General features: G+C 43.3%; 1 protein-coding gene across 5 annotated transcripts in view; it reads right to left on the bottom strand.

The window, feature by feature from the left end:
* Positions 1-24,561, bottom strand: part of WDR20 (WD repeat domain 20) — a 65,437-nt gene extending 40,876 nt beyond the window's left edge. For 4 of the 5 annotated variants that reach the window (XM_080940713.1, XM_080940714.1, XM_080940716.1 and 1 more), the window contains exon 1: positions 24,303-24,561. In XM_080940713.1, coding sequence (XP_080796839.1) covers positions 24,303-24,551 — 249 coding nt within the window. In that variant the 5' untranslated portion in view covers positions 24,552-24,561. The remainder of the gene's footprint in view (positions 1-24,302) is intronic. The other variant, XM_080940715.1, reaches the window with a different exon arrangement.
* Between the last annotated feature and the right edge of the window lie 301 nt (positions 24,562-24,862).

Below are 24,862 nucleotides of genomic sequence, written 5' to 3'. Positions count from 1 at the left end.
TCCCATAGCTCTTTCCAAAGCTCCTGAATGCCTTCTGTAGCTTTGCGCCCCAACAACTCAGGCAGATGTTCACTAATAAGATTCTGGCCAAGAATATATGTGAAATTCTAAATTCTGTATGCAAATATGAGGATGAAAGAAATAGGTACCTTTTATCCTTTTTTTTTTTTTTTCTTTTTTTGGAGACAGGGTCTTACCGTGTAACTCTGGCTATCATGGAACTTACTACATAGACCAGATGGCCTCAAAGTCACAGAGATCCACCTGCCTCTGCCTCTGAGCGCTGGGCTTAAAGGTGTAATCTAGCACAACCTGCTAGTCAGTAACATTTTAAAACTAGGCTGCAAAATTATGAAAAGCTAAGCAGCTCAGCTTGGTGGTGGTACACACACCTGCTCACAGCAAAGGTTAATGCAACCACAGGCACAGCTTACTACCTCTGATGCTCTGTGAAGATCTAAAATGACCCTCCACAGGATGCTGCAACAGATTCATCTTTCAATGTAAAGACTCCTAACACAATGCCCTATGGTTTTCTAGTAAACAGCAAGTCCAAGTGCATGCACTGTTTTCAGTATTCTGAGACCTCATACCATGTGAATAATAAAGAAGGACAAAAGCTAGAGTCAGCCAGGACCTTCTCAGTGCACATCAAACAGAGAAAGGCACTAGGAGACTGCCACTCACCAAGAAACTGTCCCATTCTAGAAACCACCTGCCTTCACTACCAGACACACTGCTGTGTCTGAATCCCTGGCAAACAACATGATTAATAACACTTTAAAAGGAACTGATCCATGGGCTGGAGAGATGGCTCTGAGGTTAAGAGCACTGACTGCTCTTCCAGAGGTCCTGAGTTCAATTCCCAGCAACCACATGGTGGCTCACAACCATCTGTAATGAGATCTGATGCCCTCTTCTTGTATGTCTGAAGACAGTGACAATATAGTCATAAATAAAATAATCTTTAAAAAAAATAAAAAAAGGAACTGATCCATTCCTCCTTGTGAATTCAGATGCATTCTCCACACAGACCCTAACTTGAGAAAACTCCAAAAATGAACAACACTGTATTTCAGAGTCTCTATTACAGTAACATCTGGAGAAAAGACCCTGGCTGAAAAGCAGTACACTCTGAAGAGTGGTTAACAGAGGTGACACCAGGACACGCAGATTTGACTCGGGTTCAGTCCTGTGAGCTCTGACAAGCTACCTGCCTCCCAAATCACTACTTCACAAAATAGAAAAGTGGAGAAAACACAAAGGTCCTGGCAGATGCAGCCTGCGGAGTTTGCAGGAGTCAGAGCCTATAAATGACCAGAAGCCCGGCATGAACAAGTGCTCTGCAGGCACCAGCTGTAGTACATACTGACAGTCCCCATCTCAAATGCCCCAGGGTCTACATTGTCTGCATTTCAGTGTTTTCAAAGTTGAGGATACTTGCATAGACTTTACCAGTCAAACATCCCTACCCCAAAAATCCAAAATCTGAAATACTCCAAAAACTGACAACTCTTGATAATCACTATTTTGGAAGATATTCAAATTCAGTAAAATCCAAGTATACCAGGCCATGCCCAGAAGCTCCAAACCTATATACCACTTTAAGTAAATTTGCATTTTTAAATGCATTCAACCAAGAACTACAGCACATTCAGCATAGAAACAAACATTTGATCTCTTATATTCTGAAAATATTTCCTATTTAGTTGCCTGCTGAAAATGTTTACATGATTTTTAAAAGATTTGAAACTAAGAAGCAAAGTAAGCAAAATTGCATTTTCTAGTCAGTTATAATTTACTGAATTTTATATAGTATAATTTTTTAAAGATATAAAATAAACTTAAAAGTCGAATCTGTATAATATACCAAACTTATCCAGCAGTCAAAGTGCAAGTTAATTTATAAAATGAAAATATTGAGTCCTTATATTACCATATGTGTCTCTGCCAAACCTCCCCACCCCACCCCACCCTCCAGGGAGGTCATAACCTTAATTCCATGGCCCACCTTGCCTGATAACAGGCATAAGACCTCTGCTCTTTGGTGTTGTGTGGTGCTATGCTGTGTTGTGTTGTGTGTGTTGTGTTTTGTGTGTTTGGGGCAGGGCCTCACAGTCAGGCTAATATTACTGTGTGGCTGAGGATGGCCCTGAATGTCTGATCTTCCTGCCTCAAGCACCCAGTGTTGGGATTATGATGTGTCACTCATACTCTGATGAAAAGACTGGTGAAGAATACCATCAGGCAGGCCTCCGTGGGCTTCCTCACCTAGTCTACTAAAAGTCACCATGCCTAACACAATATATAACCTCCATAGAAACCCCAAAGGAACCAGATACAGAGGTATACATTTATAGGCCCAGCTACTTAGGAGGGCAAAATGATAGGACCATTGAGTCCATAAGGTCAAGGCCAAACTGGAAAACAGTGAAAATAAAATCCGAGTATGGCAGGCCAAGTTCAAAAGCCAACTGATAGGGAGATTAAAACAGAAGAACGAGAAGGACCAGGGTAAACTAGGCTACACAGTAAGGCCCTGTCTCCAAAACCACAAGTAAGTGTCTAGCACGGTGGTGCACACCTGTGGTGCCAGCTAAGGCAGAGGGTCACTAAGGGTTGAAGGCCAGCCCAGGGTACATATTAAATTCCTAACCCAATGAGACACTATCTCACACACAGCAGCAGGAGCAACATCAAGAGAATCAAAAAGCAGTAACAATAACAAGTACTGAAGACAAAACAAAACCTCAACAGGATTCAGAGTAAATCTGGACAACTGAAAGCATGGAGGCTTACAGGTAAACAAGAACTTGCCCATGGACAGGGAAAGTGCTACACCCTAACTCCACTGACACAAAAGCCCCTGGGCTTAGCCCCCTTCCAGGCTTTGCCCTATGTACCTCCCCATCTACCTGCTTATTTGTATCCCTTAAAGTATTGTTTACAGAGCCAGTGAGATGGCTCAGCAGGTAAGGCACTTGCTGCCAAGCCTGACAGCCCAAGTTCAATCCCCATATACCGACTCCACAAGTTTCTGACCTCCACATGCCTGTCAGTGGTATATACACACCAACAAAACAAAAAAATGTAAGTAGAGAATTTTTAATCCTTTTTTAAAAAATTGGCAAATATTGAGAATAGTGTTTTTCTAAGTTCTGTAAGCCACTTTAAGGAAAACTAACCTGGAAAATAAAAGAAAAAACAACCTGTGAGAGAGTTATAGAAATCCCATTTTTTAGCCAACCCATCAGAAGTTCTGGCTGACTTGAACTGGGTCTTAAGTAGGAAAAGTCTTTAAAGGGCTGAGCCTTCCAGCCCTGGGGGATGCTGCTAGTAGCACTCAGTATGAAAATGGCTAGATTAAAGGACACCCAGCAGCCAAGGGCCCACTCCTGCAGAATTGTTTGTTGATAGAAACATGCATATTTTGCAGTTACAGAAGTCTTCTGTGCTGACTACTGTGGTTTGAGAACAGGAAATGTATCTGTTTTCCCATACAGCAGCCTGTATTATATGATGTCATAAATGTGAGAATGCAGCTGGCAATGATTTCAAAGCCTGTCTCACCTCCTAACTCAGACACTAAGTGAGTGAATAGTAAGAAAAGGAGTATGTGTTTCTGATTCTTAAGAAAAACTACAAGAAAGTCTGATACATAGACCTGAAATCCTAAATACCCAGGAAACTCCATATGTAGGAGGACTAGTTAGGGAACATAATAAGACCTGTCTTAAAATCAAAAAGTAAGAGGGTTAGGGGCTTGCCTGGCATGAGGGCTTTGGCTTCGATCTTCAGTATATATCCCCCACACACACCCCCAGTAGGCTATAGTAGGAGAAAGCTAAAAGCTGTAGTTCTGGGAAAATCTAGAATATGGGTATTATAATCCTTTGTTACATGAAATATGACAGCCACATACTTGGGAAGCAAAGGTTTATGTGAAAAGCAGCACAGTGTACTAAAATCAACTCAAGCTCTGAAGAAATAGACCTTGGTAAATTTCACACTGGCACTTACCAGATATGTAGTACTGTCAAAATATCACACATTCTCCCAGACTCCCCTTCTCCTCTCCATATAATGAAGTAAGTAATGAATCCTGCAAAGTGTTGTGAGGTGCTATGAGACAAGACATGAAATCATTTAGTGCAGTGACTAGCCAAAATAGGCATTCAATAATGGGACCTAGAAAAGCACACAAATTAAGCAGTAGATATTAATACCTACAAATTTAAATAGTCAATGAGGAGCCAGGCATGGTGCACCATGCCTGTAATGCAGGCACCCAGAGGACTGCCATTAGTCCAGGCCAGTCTGGACTATAGTTCTAGCCAAGCTGAGCCACAGTGTGAGCCCTTCTCTTTAAAAAAGATACACAGATGGTCAGCTTTTACTAAAACTATATGGAGAGCTCTGGACCCAATCTTGTAAGTCAGTGGCTCTTAGACTATCACTTCAGAAAATGAGGCCCCAGACTCATTTCACAAGTTCTAACAAGATGCTGATACTGATGGTCAAGGACTACACTAAAAGAAAAAATTACCTTAAACACTGTCCATTTCTACAACAAAGAAACTCATGGAAGAGCTGTCAGGCATACAATCAAACAATTTAAGGTCAGGTAGCTCCAAAAGCCTGTTAAACTTTAAAAAATAAAAAAACAAAAATTTAAATTTAAAAAGCACAAATTCTATTTCATTCCCTTTCTTTGAGATAAGGTTTTAATGTGTGTGGCCCTGAATAGCCTTGAACTCACAGACATTTGCCTACCTTTGCCTCCCACACATAGAGATTAAAGGTACATGCCATCACAGCTATTGTTTCTCTGTTTTGATTTTTTTGAGGCAGGGTCTTCCAATGCAGCCCAAGCTCTTACAGCTCTTACATCATACAGCCTATGATGACTGAATTCTTGATCCTTCTACTTCAGCTTCCCAAGTGCTGGTTACAGGTGCGGTCTACGAAAGCAGGCTGCAAAAATTCTTACTAAACACTGGAGCTCTCTTGTGTCCTTGCTCTTTGCTCTCCCACTCTTGCTCTCCCCCCACTTCTCTCCACGTGCTCATGGCCAGCTTCTATCCTCTACTTCTTTACTCTCTTCTTTCTCTCTGCCTCTACTACCCTCTTAACTCCCCCCATGACCTGAATAAACTCTATACTGTACTATAAAAAAAAAATAAAAAATAAAAACACACTGGGGTTACAGGTATGGACTTCCACAAAGTTACAAATTCTTATTAAACATTAGGTGTGAGGGTGCAAAGACACTGATGTGGTTCAAAGTGTTTACAGTCTGGCAGTTTTCTAAACAAATGTGTAGAAAGCCAGGCACGGTGGCACACCTTTCTCAGCACTGAAGATGCAGAGGCCAGTGAATGTCTATGATTTTGAGACCAGCCTGGTCTACACAGTTCCAGGATAACAACAGCTACAGAGTGAGACCCTGTCTCAAAACACACAAAGTATGTATATGGGTTTGCCTACATATATGTACATGCATCATATGCATGCCTGGTACCCGCAGAGGGCAGGAGGGTATTGTATCCACTGGCATTACAGACAGTTGTGAGCTGCCATGTGGCAGATGCTGGGAACCAAATTTGAATCTTCTGCAAGAGCAGTAAGTGCTCTTCATGGCTAAGCCATCACTCTACACTGACTGGAAGTTTTGTATGGGTAAGAAGTAAATATTTAGACTGTATTATAGGCAAGGAGAAAGCTGTGGAGAGACACCTCAGAGAAAACAGAGACAACCATACAAAAGCAACAGTGATTTCAGCACAACTAGCCCAATGTTTGTGAGAGACATCTTCTCACAGGTGAGCTTATTTAGTAGGCTCAGCTTTGATTTGATGTTATCAAAATAGTGACCCATCATAGGCAAGTTGGTAAAAATGATAAGAATAAACTGCACAATGGTTAAGCCAGGTTAAGTCACATTGAAACAGTAAGCAAAGAGCAAAGCAAGAGAGGGTCATCACTAACCAGCTAACAGCTGACCACAAAACATGGTCTTACCACTGTAGCCAAAATGGACTTCTGCACTACCAGGGAAGTCCCATGAAGACTGCCAAAAACATATGAGAATAGAGGTGTTACTGTGTGACAAAACTTCTGGACAGAAGCAACACACATGCCTGTTCACCCCAGATAAGGAGCTTATGACAGACCAGACACCTAAGACCAACTTGGTGAGCCAGTTAGCTTTATTCAGTTACTTACAGGAGCATGGGCTGGAGGTCACTTACAGCAGCAGAAATAACTTGAAGACAGCTGCATCCCCAAAGCCCACCCAGTATGGGTAACAGCTCACAAAAGCTGGGAACCTAAAGCACCCTGTACAGCCTGCAGGCAGCTCAACAGGTTGGAGCGTGTCCTTTCCAGGTGCCCCAGGAGGCTTAAATAAATCTCTTTTAAGCAGCTGTCCAGTATCTGCTTCTCCCTAGAGTCTCACAGGTCAGAGTCTTCGAGTTTCTTGTTTACTCTGGGAGGGAGGGGCCTAATGAATCTGGTCAGTTTCAGGGATGTCCTGAAGCTATTTTGAGTTGTTTCTCTTCCTGATGAAAGAGCTTCCATGGAGGATAGGCGGTTCTAATCTCTCAGGAAACTGTTACACAGGTTACAGGTACATGAGAATCAAGCCTTATTCCTAACTATACCAGCTAACCTAATGTAACCAGGCATTAGCAAAGAGATCTCAAATGGTAGATCTCAATACAGAAAGAAAAATGGTCTAGTTCTTTAATTTTTATGTATGAACCTTAAATGTGCTGCACAATGCTATTTAGTCATTACTACACTTACTTCTGATCTTTGCATCTTTGTTTACAAACTAAAAATCCACAAAATTTGTTTTCATACAATATTTAACCATAAACATATGCTAAAATTTGCATTTTGGTGGTGATTAATACCACCTAGAATTTTGTCTTATATTATAGGCTGTCTCCAGGGGCTGGGGGAGAAAAAACTACATATTGTGTGAACTTAATGCTAGTTATTTCTGGTTTTCCGTTGACCAGAACCTGTGGCCTTGCATTGGATAAGTGATTAATTGTTCTACCTACTGAGCCACATGCTTACCTCCAATACTGGTTATTTGTAAGGAGAACATGGTGCCTGGAGCCAAGGTGTAGGAAACCTTTTATTGCATATCCTTTAAATTTTGAACCAGGTTGAAGTGAAAGTTTCTGGTTGTGTCATGTGATACAGATTTACATGGTGTTTTGCCAAGGCAGACTCACATGGTGCTTTGATGAGGCAAGTCCCATGGAAGGACATGTAATATTTGGAGAGAATATAAGTGGGACTCAAGGGACAGTAACCAGGCCCTTGAATAGCTAGCTCTGCAACTGTTTGTTGGTCTCTCATCTTCACTGATCTCCACTTCATTGACAGAGGCACAGCAGAGAATTCCTGATATTCTGGCTGGTCTTGGTCACTTCTGCTGACTCATGCTAATTCAGCAGAGGCCTGGAGATTTCTGCTGGATTCCACCATGGCTGATTTGTGTTGGGTGACACTTCTGAACTGGACTGTTGGTATCCTGACAACAGAGATTGGAATCACCCCAAAGAATTACTTCCAAACAGGTCCACATCCCCTTGTCCTATTTACCATCTTTTCTCCCCTACCTTTGGACAGTGGGCCAAAAGGGGGAGGGGTGAAAGTGTTTGAGAAACCTTACTCAAGTACGTTTTTTAAAAATCTTAGCCTACACCATGTAAATGTACTGAATTTTTAAACAACAAAACAGGCCTAACAAGCAGTCACTAACACTTATGTCACACATAGAGAATTTCTTACTAACTCACCTTGGATAAGCTCTGTCACAGTTCACTCACCCAGTATTCTCTAAATTCTACTCTAAGTGCCAGGTACTGCTTTAGACACTAATGTCTCAAGAGTAGAGATGATAAATACCTCTTTATGTATGATTAGGAGGCACAAACAAGTTGGATGAGATTCAGAAACTAATGACTATGAAGAAATGTCAGCCAAGCTGTGTATGGTGCGCATGTCCATAATCTCAGCTCATCTAGAAGAATTACTATGAGTTCAACACCATCTTGAACTATAGAATGAGTTCTAGGACAACCATGACTTTGTATAGAATGAAACCCTGTTGAAGGGGAAAAGCTATTCCCATCCCACACCCCAAAAAAGGGACTGAGGTAAGATGACAGTCCCTGTCTGGAAAAGAATAGCAGAATCACATATAGACACTGTCTTAGTTACTTTTCTACTACTGAGATAAAACAACTGACCGAGGTAATTTATTATAACTGTCTTAGTTAGGGTTTCACTGCTGTGAACAAACACCATGGCCAAGGCAAGGCTTATAAAAGACAACATTTAATTGAGGTTCAGAGGTTCCTCCATTATCGTCTAGGCAGTATCCAGGCAGGCATGGTGCAGGCAGAGATGAGAGTTCCACATCTGAAGGCTGCTAGTGGAAGACTGACTGTCAGGCAGCTAGGGTGAGGAACTTAAGCCCACGCCCACAGTGACACACCTACTCCAACAAGGCCATGCCTCTAAATAGTGCTACTCCCTTGGCCAAGCATATTCAAACCATGACAATAACAGAAAGCATTAATTTGTGGCTTAGAGGGTTAAAGCCCATGGTGGCAGAGCAAAGGCATGGTAGTAGGAACAACTGAGAGCTTACATCTTGATTCACAAGCTAGAAGCAGAGACTGGAAATTTCAAAGCACACCCCCAGTGACACACCTCCTCCAACAATGTCACATTTGTCAAACCTTCTAGAACAGTTCCATCAACTGGGAACCATATATATACTCAAACATAAGAGCCAATGGAGGCCATTCTCATTCAAACCACCACAGTACAAAATCAGAAAAGGTGAGGGAACCAGCCTGGTAGCTACATGAGCAAACAATCTAATCAAGGAGAACACAAATCAAGGCACTGCTCTGATAATAAAGGGTGGGTAACTTCCCCTTAAGAGAATAGGACCAAAGAGCAAAGAAACCAGCACATAAGAGTAAGTGTCAAGAAGATAAATGCTTATCAGGAGGATGAAGTAGAAACCAGTGAGTTAGAAAAAGAATGAAAAAACTGCAAATAGGGAAGGAAAGGGCTCACTCAGGCAGCAGGGGTACGTCATGGTTTGGGGGGATTGTCTGCATTTTCAGTGCTGTGGATGAAATTACACATGCAGGGGATGCTAGGCATGTAGCCTACCACCGACTGAGCTACATTCCTGGAAAAGTACTTTCTGAGTTTCCCTGGTAGAATCAACAAGAATCAATACTCTAAGCATGGTAGACTTCCTATATAATCTCAGTAGTTGGCAGATAAAAGGAAGAGGATCTTAAATTCAAGGTCATTTTTGGCTACATAGCCAGTGTGAGGCCAGCCTGGGCCACATGAGATCTTGCTTCAATAAACAAACAAACAAACAAGTAAATAAATATCATTGAAATACTTTAAGCCTGGGAATGACATCATATTCACATTTTTAAAGATCACTCATTCTGATAACTGGGAGGAGTCAGGGTAGGGGATGAGTCCATGAGGCAGGGCTCTAGCAAGAGCAGCGTGCGCACACACAAGTTGGCAGTCAAGACAGGCTTTAAAAAAGAACCCACAAGAAACTGAGTGAACCTAGGAGAGAGGGAGAAGCACAATGACAAGAGAACCAGAAGGGGTTCAGTAGAGGACAAGGACAAGTGAGATGGCTCAGCAGATAACAATGCTTGCCACTAACTCTGAAGACTGGGTCCTTTTCTTGGGACCCTTATGATGGAAAAAGAAAGCCAACTCCCAAAAGTTATCCTCAGACCTCCACTACTGTGCAATGTGTGTCCTTCCTCACCCCCTACCAAGTAAATAAATGTACTTTTTTAGAACTTGAATAATGAAAAACTGTATGTACTAGGGAGGTGGCTCTCTGAGTAGGACTGCTTGCTCTATTCTGATGGCCTGAGTCCAATCCCTAGACTTCACAGTAGAAGGGGAGTCAATGCCACAACGCTGTCCTCTGACCTCTGTTCACATACTGTAGCATGCACACATACTCACCCAGTAATTTATATTTAAAAAAAAAAAAAAAAACCTACATTAAAGGAACTAAGGCCTGCTTGCTTAGAATCAAGAGTTAAAGAGGGATAAGAATGGAAATAAACTACTCAGGCCCCACATACTTGTTACAACTTAGTATCTATCAGGAGCTTTAAGTATATCATCTAAAAACAAGAAAAGATTGAACATGTTTTTATTCGGTAAGGTAGAAAAAAAATAGAGTAAAGCTAAAGAGATGGCTCAACGGTTAAGAGCACTGGCTGCTCTTTCAAAGGTCCTGGGCTGAGTTCCCAGCAACCACATGGCAGCTCACATCTAACTGTCTGTAACTCCAAGATCTGACACCCTCACACAGACATCCACACAGGCAACGCACATAAAAGAAAAGAAAACTAAAGGAAAAAAGAAAGCAAACTAAAAAGGGAGCTGAACATTGAGGTCAAGGAGTAGGGGAGAGACAGGATCTTGCTAAGTGGCCTAAGCTGGAATTTAACATGCAGCAATCCTCCTGCCTCCTCATCCTAGGTATTGATCAAGATTGCATTAGCCACCACACTGAACTTGGGAAAGAAAAAAAAACTTTTCTGGTTTCTCTGTGTAGTCTTGGCTGTTCTGAAACTCGGGCTGGCTTTGAATTTGAACTCACAGAGTTCCACCTGCCTTCCTCTCTCTGCCTCTGCTTCCCAAGTGCTGACATTAAAGCACGCACCACCACCACCCACCACTGAAAAAGAACATCTAATGGGCAAATCTTGTAAATCTGTTTGGGAGGGGGTAAAGCTCAAGCCAGTGACAGGGCTTAGCAGCCATCTAAGCCAAAGCAGAGATCTAGAGCAGGTTGGATGAAATGCTCCCGGCTAAGAGGGAAGCCACAGTTTTACAGAGATGGCTACATCTAGGACCAAAGCGCTCCACGGCCCAGAAAGCAGATAGCTATTGGACCTGGAGAAGGAACTGGCAAAGCTGCTCCCTATCAGACAGAAAGAAGATCTACAGCTGAAGGTGAGTGAGGCAGATCTTGGCTGGAGCATATGTTAGTTTAAGTTTTAATTGCCCTAACTGATTTGTGCTCTCACAGAAATACCCACTAGGTTCATTTACTGTAATAGTTCCTTTTCCTGGGGGAAAAAGGAATAAAACAAATTATTCCAGGAACAAAAAGAAAATATGATTTCACATGCAGCTGAGAAACGGAATTAAGAAAGGAATTAAGACTAAGGCACTGGGGAAACAACAGCTAAATCCTAGGCAGCAGAGAATGAACCAAGATAAGAAGCCAGAGAGACGTGGGTCAAAAGGTCAAAAATCAGGACAGGGTGGGTGAGATGAATCCACAGTAAAGTGCTTGCTGCACTGGCTTGAGGTCCTGAGTGCTATCCCTCAGAGCATGAAACCCACAGGGCAGAAAAGAGAACCAATTCCTCAAAGTTACCCTCTGACCTCCATATGCACACCACTGCATGCATGCCCACACAAAAACAACCAATAATAAAAATAAAGTCAGAATTTAAAGTATTAAGACAAACCAAGGTGAAACACACCTATAAGCCCATGACACAAATGGTCGAGGCAGGCAAGAGGACAAAGAGTTTAGGGACAGCTTGGACTAAATACAAGGTTCAAGGCTAGCCTGTGGTATATACAGCAAGCGTCTGGCTTAAAAGTAATGAATACGAGGTTGGAGAGCTGGCTCAGTGGTTAAGAGCACTGCCTGAGTTCAATTCCCAGCAACCACATGGTGGCTCACAACCATCTGTAATGGGATCTGATGCCCTCTTCTGGTGAGTCTGAAGACAACTACAGTGTACTTATATAATAAATAAATTAAAATTTTTAAAAAGTAATAAATACATAAACACACAGGTAAGATTGTTTAATAGCTATAGGGGACCTTTATGGCCCAAGCCTAATGACCTGAGTTCAGTCCCCAGGATCCACCTGGTAGAAAGAAAGAATCAACTCTCACAAATTGTTCTCTAACAAGCATACATGCTGTGGCATGCCCATGTCCCACCAAACACAAACTAAATAAAAATGTAAAATTAATAATAAGTGAACACTGGCAACAAACACTGCTGAGAAGCTGAGTAGACCCAGTGAATTTAATGGCAACAAGTTAAACAAACAGCCATGCTGAGTTTGACCCTGAGAGCCTAAACCATACTAAACAGGTAATGGCTTATGCAAATTTAGTGAAGCTGAGACATTCCAGCTGATGGTAAGAGCCTGAGCGTCACTGTACTAGAACATGCCAGAGTAGACTGGAACCACAGGGCGGCTATAGAAGCCACAAAACCAAGTGGCCACAGTTCTTCACAGCCACTTGGTAAATGACCAAGCAGAGGCAACCAAGAAATCAGAGCAGACCCAAGAGAAAGAAAAGTGAGCTGGAGGTGGTGGCCATGCCTTTAATCCCAGCACTCAGAAAGCAGAGGCAGGTGGGTGCATCTGAGTTCCAGGACAAAAACCAAAAAACCAAAAAGAAAAAAAAAGGGGGGGGGGGTGGCAGGGAGAGAGGGAGGGAGGGAGGGAAAGAGGAAGGGAGGGAGGAAGAAAGAAAAGGGGGGGAAGAGGAAGGGGGAGGAAGGGAGGTGGCAGAATCTAAGAAGTCAGGTTCTAAATGGACATCAATCAAGAGGGTGACAGGACTGAGCTTCAGGCTCTGAGAAGCTGCTCCACCTCTGCTAAGCTCTCATGGAAACACAAACTGTTGGGCACCTCAAAGGAAGCCCAGAGGACAACAGCTACTATTTTTTAGTTAGGTAAGATAATACTGCCTTCAATCTTGCTAGCTACATGTACACCTAGATCAGATTTTGAGGAGGGGAACAAAGGCGGTTGTATAATTCCTATAACTAACAGGAAAGAAGTATTTTTCTGGAAGGTCAAGTATTAACTTCTCCACCTCCTATTCCCACCCCCAAGACTCCAGGATAAGGAACACAAAGTGACAAAGTGAGCTTCAGGCATTCAGAACACTAAACACTGCTTTCTCCTGGGTTAACCCAGAAGAAGTTGAATAGTAACAAGAAGCCAGAGCCAGATTGCTAACTAGTTTCTACAAGTTTCTCAACCTATTGCAGAAGGGGCTGGCAAGCCCTAGCTCCACAAATGACAAGTAACACAGCACATATGGCTACTTAAGAGTAGAAAGATTACCTGATTCATTCAACAGGGATCATTAAAGGACTATAATTTAAACTATTTTTTTCTTTCCTTTTTCCTTCTCCTTCTTTCCTTCTTCTTCCTTCCCTTTCTTTCTTTCTTTCTTCCTTTTTCTTTCTTGAGACGGAGTCTCTCTATAACCCTGTCTGGCCACAAATTTCCTGCCTCTACTTCCTAAGTGATAGAATTAAAGGTGTGAGCCTCCAGAACTGTCTCAAATCTGAGGCCAGCCTGGGTTACTACATACCGAGACCCTGTCTCAAAGTACATAGATGGGTAAATAAATAAAAAATTAACAATAAAAGTAAAAACAACAGGTTTACTATGCATTGGCAGTGTAATGGATACGAACAAATAAAATATGGTTTCTGCCTTTAAGGTCGGACTTAAGGGGACAAGACAAAAACAAAACCCTGAGGACTCTGAAGAGGCAGAAGAGTCACAGCAGCCAAAGAACCAGAGGAGTGAAGGGATGGGCTGGCAGAGCAGACAGGACCAAGTGTGCCAGACCCAGGGCGCTGCTCTTACCACAAGACTCTCAGAGCTCAAGCCTCTCTTAACCACCTCTATCTGCAGGCCATTATCCTATCTAGTATGGCACTTCCTAGTTCCAGAGTGATCTCCAGAGCAATCAGGTAAATAGATAATCTAAAGAAGTGGATTAGCCAAGAGTAGAATGAAGTGCATTTCCGGTAGCATCAGAAATAGGTTAGCGATCCAAGTTGGGACAGTGAATCAAAGAAGAGGCTTCTAAGAAATAATCTCACTCTTCTGAGAGACTGAATTCTGATCTCACTTTAGCCCATGTGATGCAGAGACTGAGAGCATCACACCCCTCCACCATGTGGCCATAGCAGCTGGGCTCACAGGCTAATGGGAAGCAGAACCAAATGAATCTTAGCAAATAGAGCTGGTCCCTAGTCAAATTTTCTTAATACAATCCAATCTATCCCTTTAAGTGGGTTTCCTGCTACTTATTACTAAAAAACAAACAAACTCCTAACAGTACAAAACACTCATGTATATAATTCATAAAACACCAACGAATCAGCCCAGCAACTCTTTTTTGTAGCACACTTCAATTTTCATCTTTTATTCCCAAAAAAGTCCATTAAATTTTATCACTATTAAAACATAAGTAATTTCCCTCTTATATAAACCTTGGAGAACTGCAACTAGTTAAGCTGGTTAACTGTGGCTCAAAACTCTACAAAGACAGGGACTTGGTCTACAGAGAAGTTCCAGGACAATCAGAGCTACAAAAGAAACCCTGTCTCAAACAAGCAAGCGAAGCTCAGGAAGTTACTGAGCTTACTCAGTAAGTGCAGCTGCTCACTATGTAAGCAGCCTGAGAGCAAGTCAGTAATGGCGGGGGTGCAGCGGCTGCACCTGTTATCCAGCACAGAAGATGGAGACAGGAGGGTTCCTGGTGTTGCCAGCCATCCAGCACAGCCAGCAAACTCTAGGTTCAGTGAGAGAAACATCTCAAAAAATAAAATGAAAGCTAGACACGATGGTACATGCCTTTCACCCCAGTACTTGAGAGGCAGAGGCAGGCAGATCTCTGAACTCAAGGCCATCCTGGATTAGAGTTCAGGACAGGGTTGTTACACAGAGAGAGCCTGTCTTGGAAAATTGAAATAAGTACATAAACAATGTTTTTTAAAAATGATGAACACATAAGCACACACATAATTATAAAAATGCATTTGAAAATTTACAAATTTATAGAAGTAAAATTCTTTGTTGTGTCCATCCCACCACAAGCAAAATAGAACAAGAAGCCAGGAAGAGACGATCTGTAATTCACAGCACAGAAAAAAATGTTAATCTAATGATAAATTTATTATTTTTATATTTTTGGAGACAGGGTCTAACTATGTAGCTCTGGCTGACCCAGAATTGCTACACTGACCAGGCTGGCTAGCCTAGAACTCAAAGAGAGCTGACCACCTTCCCCTGCCTCTGAGTGTTGGGATTAAAAGCACTGTACCACCATGACCTGCTACAGGGTCTCACTGGGACTAGTTCAGACTAGGGTCAAGCTCTCTTAATCTTCCTGCCGACCTCCCCAGTGCTAGAGTCACAAAGGTGCAGCACCATATTGCAACTGAGTTCATTTTTTAATGTCTTCTGTTGAATAATCAAACCGGACCACAGTTCATAATTCTATACAAACTAACTTCACTGAAAAACAAAAAGAAATGCTCTTTAAAAGAAAAAAATGTACACTTGTTATCCATCTTTAAATGTGTGTGGTGTGTCTATTTGTCGGTGTGTGTGAGGACAGAGGACAGAGTGTCTTTCCTCAACTCTCCACCTTTCTTGTTAGAGACAGGGTCTCAGTGAGCCTGAGGCTCTGATTCAAGCTCCAGGATCTGCCTGTCCAGCCACCTCCCCCTTCCCACCCTAGCACTGGGGCTACAGGCACAGCACTACTGTGCCTGGCTTCTTTCCAGGTTTCTGGGAATCCAAGCTCAAGTCCTCTTGCTTGTATGGCAGGCACTTTACTAACTGTAAAGTTTCCTTCACTCTGAAGACAAACCAGCTAGTGACAAGCCTACTGTTGTGCTTCTTGCTCAAGTTCTGTCCCTTGCACCGCAGCACTTACATCACTGGCATTAACCCCAAGCTTCCGAAGGGCAGGACTTGGTCTACCTGTACACTACCATCAGTATGTGGTGGACATGCTTCCCAACACTTGCAGTATGACTCAGGAGCAGAAAGATGACACAGCAGTTACAGAGAGTGGACTGCAGCTGCAGGGGGCTGGAGCTCCATCACCAGCACCCCACTCAAACTGTTCACAAACACCAAAGGAGCCACTGCCTCTAGTCTCTACTAGCACTTGCATGCACACAATTAAAAATAATAAAAATAAATCTTAAAATATGACTGACATTCATGATTGTTTCACTGATTTTGAACATATTTTCTATCTTAAGTTTTTAGAATTATTTAATTTTTAAATGACAAACTCCTGGAACAGGAGTTATACAGATCACTGTGAGCTGCCATGTGGGTACTGGGAACCAAACCTGGGCCTCTCTGCATGAGCTGCAGTGCTCTGAACCACAACACCATCTCTCCAGCCTACTGTTTCATTTGCTGCTCAAACCTACCCATAGATCATTGCTAGTCTCCTATTCGAGGTGATGGTTTGCGTATGCTTGGTCAAGGGAGTGGCACTATTAAAAAGTGTGGCCTTGTGGGAGGAAATGTGTCTCTCTGGGGATGGCTTGGAGATCTTCCTAGCTGCCTGAGGATGCTCGGTCTGTTCCTGGTTTCCTTCAGATGAAGATGTTGAACCCTCAGATTCTCCTGCACCATGCCTGCCTGGACGCTGTCATGTTCCCTCCTTGATGATAATGGACTGAACCTGTAAGCCAGCCCCAATTAAATGTTGTCATTTATATAAGACTTGCCTTGGTAATGGTGTCTATTCACAGCAATAAAACCCTGACTAAGACACAAGGTCTACTAGAGAGATTAAGTATGTTCTACTTTAAATAAAAACTAAGGTGCTTTCCACTCAGGATGCCAGATTCTAAAGTAAGGGGAAAAAATCTGGGGCTGGAGAGATGGCTCACTGGTTAAGAGCACTGACTGCTCTTCCAGAGGTCCTGAGTTCAATTCCCAGCAACCACACGGTGGCTCACAACCATTTGTAATGGGATCTGATGCCCTCTTCTGGTGTGTGTGAAGATAGCTACAATGTACACATATACATAAAAATTCTTTAAAAAAGAAAAAAGAAATTCTAATCACTAGTTCAGAAGTCAGTAAGTAGTTCTTAACGGAAGCAAAAGTTTTCTGCCATTCAGCTATGTCAGGTCATACCCTACTAGATTATGTACAAAATTTCAGAAAAAAAGCCAAGTGTGATAGTACATACCTGTCATCCCAGCATCGAGGACCTTTAAGTGGGAAGACTGCCAGGAGCTCTAGGCCAACCTGGGCTACACAGCACACTTCTTGTCCCTCTCCCATCTTATCACTTTACTGCCTTAAACAACGACCACAAAATTTAATCTCTTAAAAAGCACTCAGGAGGTAGAGGCATCGGGTCTCTGAGTTCAAGACCAGCCTGGTCTACAGAGCAAGTTCCAGGATAGCTAGGCCTACATAGTGAAACCCTGTCTCAAAAAACCAAAACAAAAGAAAAACCAAACCAAACAAACAGCCTAGACAAGTTACTAAGACTTTGACTGAGAAACTACTTGTTACCCTAGGAAAGAACCACGTTTCAATTCCCAGCACCCACATGTTGGTTCCCAACCCGTAACTCCAGTGCCAGAGGATCTGACAGCCTCCACAGGTGCCAGGCACACATATGATGCACATACACTGGCAAAATACTCAACACTTAGGAAGTCTAAAACACATTTTTTGATCCCACAACTTTAAAAGGGCAGAAATACAGCTCAGAATGCTTGCCCAGCATGCTCAACGCCTTATGTTTAATCCACTACAGAAAAAGAAAACCACTGAGGGGAGAGAAGGCAGGGAAACACACAGAAGGGCTTGAGCATGGCGTCTGACATCTAGTCTAGCTCACCTACAGATCATGTTCTCCCCCAATGTCACCAGCAGGTGCAGGTGGTCCTGAAACTTTGACACAATTATGACAAAATGTTCATCTTCTTCAAACCAGCCTAACCCCCCACCTTCCTATAATTAAGTGATTATAAATGGTTCTTTTGGCCCCAACTTCAATGAAGCATGTTAAGTATAAACCTTAGCCAGCATAAAGACCTAGAAGTCATGGTATTTTCAGCTTGCTTTTACAAATAACCCACCAAATTTAAATTTGAGAAGCAATAAAAGCTGGGCAGTAGTCAAACATGCCTTTAATCCCAGCACTCAGGAGGGAGAGGAAGAAGAATCTCTAAATTCAAGATAAGTCTGGTCTACAGAGTGAGTTCCAGGACAGCCAGGGCTACACAGAGAAACTCGTCTTAAAGGAAAAAAAAATTATTTTCACTTTTAGAATTGAGTATGGAGAGCTAGAGATATGGCTCAGAGGTTAAGAACACTGGCTGTTCTTCAAGAGGACCTGGGTTCAATTCCCGGCAGCTCACAGCTGTCTGTAGCTCCTAACTCCAGTTCCAGAGAATCCAGCAATCTCCCACTGTAGGTGATACATAATTGGACAGTAGAGAGTGGAGTGGGAACAAGGTTTTTTGGTAAGGCAGAAGAGAAGGAAAAGTGGGAGATTCAAGATGGAGGCAGCAGAGGATGGTTCAGATCAAGGGGAACTAGATCCACTGTATCTTGTCTAGGTGGGCAGTTTATATCTTTATTAATTGGCAGTGAGTTTATTGTTTGGATGTATTGTGAATTGAGAATTTAACATATAAGTCATTTGATAAATTATTGATTGTTGAGTCATGTTTTTACCAGGCTGTGGAGGACAGTGTGTAAAAGCAATGGCTGAAAGGCAGCTGGAATGTGGAGTTTCAGCTCTGTTGCCCGTGTGAGGTGAGGGCATACAGGACCCGTGGAACAAGATGTGTGGGTACCAGGCTTGGTAACTAACCGCCTAGAGGACTGTGTGGGACTGGGTGTCTGACTCCACTCTGGAGTGGCTCCTGAGGAGTGAGACTGCAGGACCAGTAGCAACAGGACCTTTTTTATTTTTACCACAACATCCCAGACATACATGTATGCAAAATATCAATGCACATAAAAATGAATGTTTATTTATTTGAGTAAGCAGAGATTGAAGAAATGGGCAGCCAATGACTGCCCCAACTTAAGACTCATCCCATGGGAGAGCCAACCCCCGACACTGTTAATATTCTGCTACGCTTTCAGACAAAAGCCTAGCATAACTGTCTCCTGAGAGGCTTCATCCAGCAGCTGATAGAAACATGCAGAGACCCACAGACAAGACGCAGAGCTCAGATCTCAGAGTCTTGTAGAAGAGTCTTGTAGAAGGAAGATCTGAGGGAGTTGGAGAGTTCAAGAACACCACAAGAAGACCTTATAGGTAGTATGGTTTGATAGCAATAGGTCAAAGCCAGTCTGTAAGCCATGTGTAGTGGCATACAAGAGGCCTAGCACTAGGGAGGCAAAGACAGGCAAATCTCTGAGTTCCAGGCCATTCTGGTCTACACAGTAAGCCTGGAGGCCTGCCTGGGCTAAAAAGTAAGACTCTGTCTCAAAAAAACAACAAAGTAATCTGTAGCAATGGTTTACTTTCTATTATTCACTCTTACTTGCAATTTTAAGAAAATTAAAACCTTATTACCTATTGGTAATACTAAAATACTTTTTGTAAAGAATCTGGGCATAGTGGTACATGCTTTGACTCCAGCACTTGGGAGACAGAGGCAGGGGTACCTCTGAGGACAGCTTGGTCTGCAAAGTGATTCCAGGACAGCAAGGACTACACAGAGAAACCATGTCTCAAAAAACAACAAGACAAAATTTAAAGGTATGAACTACTAAAAATTACCCATGTTACTTTTTAGACCTTTTTTCAGTTTCTTGGGAATCTTTATAAAGGGGCAGCTTGGTAGCAGACAAAGCTTTGAGTCATTCAGTAATGACTTAAGTCACTTACTCAGTGATGGACTGACTGCATGGTCAGTGAGAAGGCAGCAGAAAGACACACCTCCACTGTAAGGAAGCTCTGTCATAGACACTTCATCACAGGGAATTACAAACAGAAAATGTCAGAAAGCCAAAGAACAGGGTGCACTGACAACACGTGGAGGGGAGCTGGGGGAACCGATCTAACCTGTGAATTCACAGAAGGATTTGCAGGGGAGGAAGTGATAGCTAAACTGAGATCGGAACGGAAACCAATCACATTTATAAATCTCCATAAAATAAAAAAGCAGGTCCAATAGAAATATCTACTTTCCTAAAACAACCTCTTTTTAATGATAACAAAATGTCATAAAATATTTTAAAGCTAGGAATTCAAAGTTTTGGGGTGTCTTCCTAATCCCTCATAGCATCCTGCTCAATATTACTAGTATTATGGTAGTCACTCGAATCTTTGTTGAAATTAGTGCAATATAATACTGATGTTCATACTGTCTTTAGTAAAGCGAAACAGATTCACAAACTACATAAGAACTCTCCTTCTGGATTTCCTTGATTGTGAAAAGACAATTCCACCTCTCTCATATGGCTGACACAGATTCAGTGAAGGCCGGACACAATGGTTCACACTTAATAAACCCAACACTTGCATATGGGGAGGGAGGGGCAAGAGGATCTCTGTGTGTTCCAGGCCAACCAGGGCTATATAGTGAGCTAACACTGGGTAGGTTCTCAGTGCCTAGAGTATGTACATTGGAATCCTTAGACTGAAAAGCCTGATTAGTCTAAAACAAATTTTTTATGTTCAGATGTGCTTCATTTTCCTTATAATAAACAATACTAATAATGTTTGCAACCTTTCTCTAGCCTTGGTTTTCTGAGGGAGATAAAATTACATATACTCTCAGTCCCATCAAACGCTAGACTCTGACCACTATGCATTTGAAAGTCAATATTATACTCCTCAATCTTAGACTGCCTCCCCAACACTCCATTCCCTCAGAAAAGAGTATCATACACATAGTTCATGAATGCCTGTAATCCCAGGATTTATAGAGGCAAAACACAAACTCAAGGTCAGCTTGGCTTGTATGGTAAAACCTTGTCTCAAAAGATAATTTGGGGGCTGGAGAGATGGCTCAGTGGTTAAGAGCACGGGCTACTCTTTCAGAGGTCCCGAGTTAAAATCCCAGCAACCACATGGTGGCTCACAACCATCTGTAATGCAATCTGATGCCCTCTTCTGGTGTGTTTTAAGAGAGCAACAGTGTACTCACATCTATGAAATAAATCTTAAAAAAAGATAATTTGGAGGGGCAAAGGCAACAGATAGCTAGCTCAGTGGTAGTATCTGTTCCATATACTTTGAGGCCCTCAGTTTAATTTTTAGCAGTATCAGACCAAACCAAACAATACTACTTACTTTATACAAGTGTTTACTCTGATCTTAAATCTCAGCCACATTAGGGCTTCCAGGTGATCCCAATCATTGTCAAACTTCCTATGCCTTGGGCTAGGGGATATAACCAATGGAAAAGTACTTGCTTAACATGTATTCTGAGGCCTTTGGGTTTTATCCCTATGCATGCACACACACATGCACACCATATTCCTTGAAGAAAAATGTAGAACACAAAAATATATCACAATGTGAAAAATGTAAAAGACCTACTTGCTACTTACCCCTGAAAGTAAATTCTGGTTCCCTAGAATAATGATTAAAGATACCTATTTTGTTTGCTTTGTTGAGACAAATTCTCAACCCTCCCAAGCCAACATACAGGCCAAGTTATTAGCTCTATTTTAAAATCAGAAGTCAGAACCACAAAAAGTTATATAAGGCCATCCTGGTGACACACACCTGTAATCCTAGAAATTGAAAGGGTCAGGCAAGGAGAATCAGGAGTTTAAAATCACCCTCTCCTTTGCCAAGTTTAAGGCCAGCCTGGTCTATAGGAGACCTTATCAAATAAAAAAGTCACATATTTAGAATGACAACAAATACAAACTCACTTATAGAAAAACTCTAATTCACCAGCTAGAAGAGTTTAGATAGCTGCCACAATACAAATGTATCTTACAAGATGCATAAAATTTTACACACACCTCCCAAAGTTCAAAGCACACAAGTCACCAGGAAAAGGCAAAGTATATGCATTTCTGACTTGTTTGGTTTTTTTGGGGGAGAGGGGCTTTTTGGAGATAGGCTTTCTCTTGGCTGTCCTGGAACTCACTCTATAGACCAGGCTAGCCTCAAGATCCACCTGCCTCTGAACCCAAATGCAGGAATTAAACATGCCACCACAAAAATGGGGGGATAGGAAGTTATGCCTGAACTAGTAATCACTAGGAGTAAATTTAACTTTTTTAACTTCGTATTATTTATTTATACACATATGTGTGAATGCCACATACGTGCAGGTACCCAAAGAGGTTTAAAGAGGGCTTTGAAAGTGCGGGTGCTGTTAACTACAGGTGTTTGTGAGCTGCCTGAGTAACAGCTGGGATCTAGGCTCAAAAGAACACCGGGTCCTCTTTAATTCCTGATCACCTTCTAGGCCTCATGAACTTAACTTCTAAGCACATTGTATTTTTACATCATCACTATTTTTGGTTGGTTTTGGATTGATGGAATTGTTTTTTGAAATAGGTTCTTACTATGTAGTCCTAGCTGGCCGGAAATTCTATGTAGGACAGGCTGGTCTTAAACTCAGAGACATACTTGTCAAGATGCATGCTATCACACCCACCTAGTTTTGGATTTGTTTTTGGTTTGTTTTTTTCCTTGAGAGAGGGCCCCACCATATAGCCCATGCTTGCCTCAAACTTGCTAATTGTAGCACAGGTTGGCCCTAAACTTGCCAACTATAGTCCTGGCTGGCAAAAAAAAAAAAAAAAAAAAAAAAAAAAAATCACAATTTGAGTGCTAGGGTTTTGGGAACTGAACTGGAGTCCTCTGCAAGAACAGTACAAGTTCTTAACCACTGAGCCTTTGCTTTAGTCCCTAAATGTATGTGTTGATAACATAAGCTTACATTTATTTTCAGAGAAAAATCTGGTACTTCAGTCAGAGCAGGAATGTTGAGATGGCAGTTGCTCTCAATGCTTGCTTTAACTATAATTTACATCACCTGAGTGTGTCAGGACTCTAATGGCCATTACAGCTACTACGAATCATACATAACATGTGCACCGCAGCCCTCCCTTTTTAAAGAAGCACAAAGAAGTTTTCCCACGTATCCAAGGTCACCAATGAGTCAGTAACAGAGTTGGGAGCAGCACTAAAACTTCAATCCTGAGAGAGAAGAGTCAACCAGCTATTTTCAAACACTTCAATAGTACACTGACAATAAAGACCAGTCAGAAGATTCGCCTTGGGCCAAAGAAACAAGCTACTTTGCGTACCGTTCTCCTTTCCCTCGTCCTCCTACCCATACAGTACATTAAAAAGCAGCTGATACTCATCCCTGCTAACATGTCCTCCTCAATATGGACAACCTACTTGCCCGCTCACTGAACTTCCATCACCTTGTCACATTCCGTCGGAGGTGCTATAGAGGGCATTCATTTCCTCACTCTCTCAACGGTCAAAAGTTAAAATAAGCAATTCTTGGAACACAGTTACATTGCCGATGACAAAAAAAAAAAAAAAAAAAGCGCCAATAAATTACTGCTTTTAGCGAGACATTTTTAAAGTCGATGGCATGCGTCACAGAATTACTGTTAAGTTCTTGGCTGGTTACTTTAAAGTAGCATTTAAGGCCCATCCCTCCCTGTTTGGGACATAGCCTGACTTGTTAGACAAGATAAATCTAGGCACGCTCATACAGAACACCTCTGAAGCAACTTCGCTTATTGAAAACATTATTTCAACCTCCCTAGTCTGAGTACTCAGCCCTCTTATACTGCAAGGGACAGAATGACCCTCTTCAAACATCTTTCGGGAGAAGGTTCCCTCCGCGGAGACAATGACAGCCGTCCTCCCGGGAAGGTTTTTGGAAACAGTGCTGACACCAAGAGAAGTGTCAGTGCGGCAGCAGGTGGAGTAGCCCTGCGTGCCGAGCCGGTCCTTTCTGACCTAGTCTCCAAGTCCTCCGCCTCCCTGTCCAGGTTCCGCCTTACGGACCTTTCCAAACCTCCTCGCGTCCCGGTTCTCTCAGCCAGGGCAGGACTCTCGAGCCTCCCGGGAAGCGAGGCCACCGAAGACGGCCGCCGCACAGCTTCCGGGGACTCGCAGGCCCGCTCCCTGGCCGTATCGGAACCTGACGGACCCCGCCGGGGAAGGCGACCGGCTACTCCCGGGACATCGCCGCGACCCGGTTCCAGAGCCCCCTCCCCTTCGAGGCAGCGCTGCCGCCAGCGCCTCACTCCTGAAACCCCTCTCCTCCGGAGTACCTCAGCGGAGTTACCGGCCCACTCAAAAGTACAAGTGCCGGCCGCCCCCACCGGTCACCCGGGCCTCGCTGTCACCGCCCAGCTCCCGGCCTCGGCCCGCGCCGCCGGCGTGTCCCCGGTGACGCCCGGGTCGGTACCTTGCGGACCCCCTTGTAGATATAGAAGTAGAGCTCCCGGCCCACATTGAAGCAGAGGCGGTCGCCGTTGCCAGACTGGTCGTTGAGGTTTACGAAGGAGACGCGGACAGGGTTGGATCCCTGCGAGTTGAAGGGCACCCGGTTGGGCCGGCTGTACTCCGAGTGCGGCAGCAGCTTGTACAGACCTTCCCGAGTGGTGAATTGGGTCTTAATCTCGTTCATCTCCTTCCCTCCTCCCTCCGTCGCCATCTTGGAAAGCAGCGTTCATCCTGCCCTAAGTGCCCGGATCACGCCCACCGCGCAGGCGCCGTCCTCGGTCGCTCGCTCTCCACTCCCCACCCCCTTCTCCGCGGCCCCGCCCATTGGCGAACCAGCCCCCACGAAGGCGGGCCGAAGCGAAGGGGGCGGGCTAGTTTACGGTCCCACTGCGCACGCGCGCTCACCTGGCGCGCTCCACCCGAAGGGGTGTACGCGAACTCCTCCCTTGGGTGCCGCCCTCCGGCGCTGGTCTGAGCCCGAGCGCTGAGTATTACTGCGGGGTCTGCGTTGCACTAAGAGGA

The sequence above is a fragment of the Micromys minutus genome (assembly GCF_963924665.1).
Source record: "Micromys minutus genome assembly, chromosome: 1".
NCBI lineage: Eukaryota > Metazoa > Chordata > Mammalia > Rodentia > Muridae > Micromys > Micromys minutus.
Note: the sequence above shows the minus strand (reverse complement) of the source record. Positions and strands in the feature narration are given on the sequence as shown.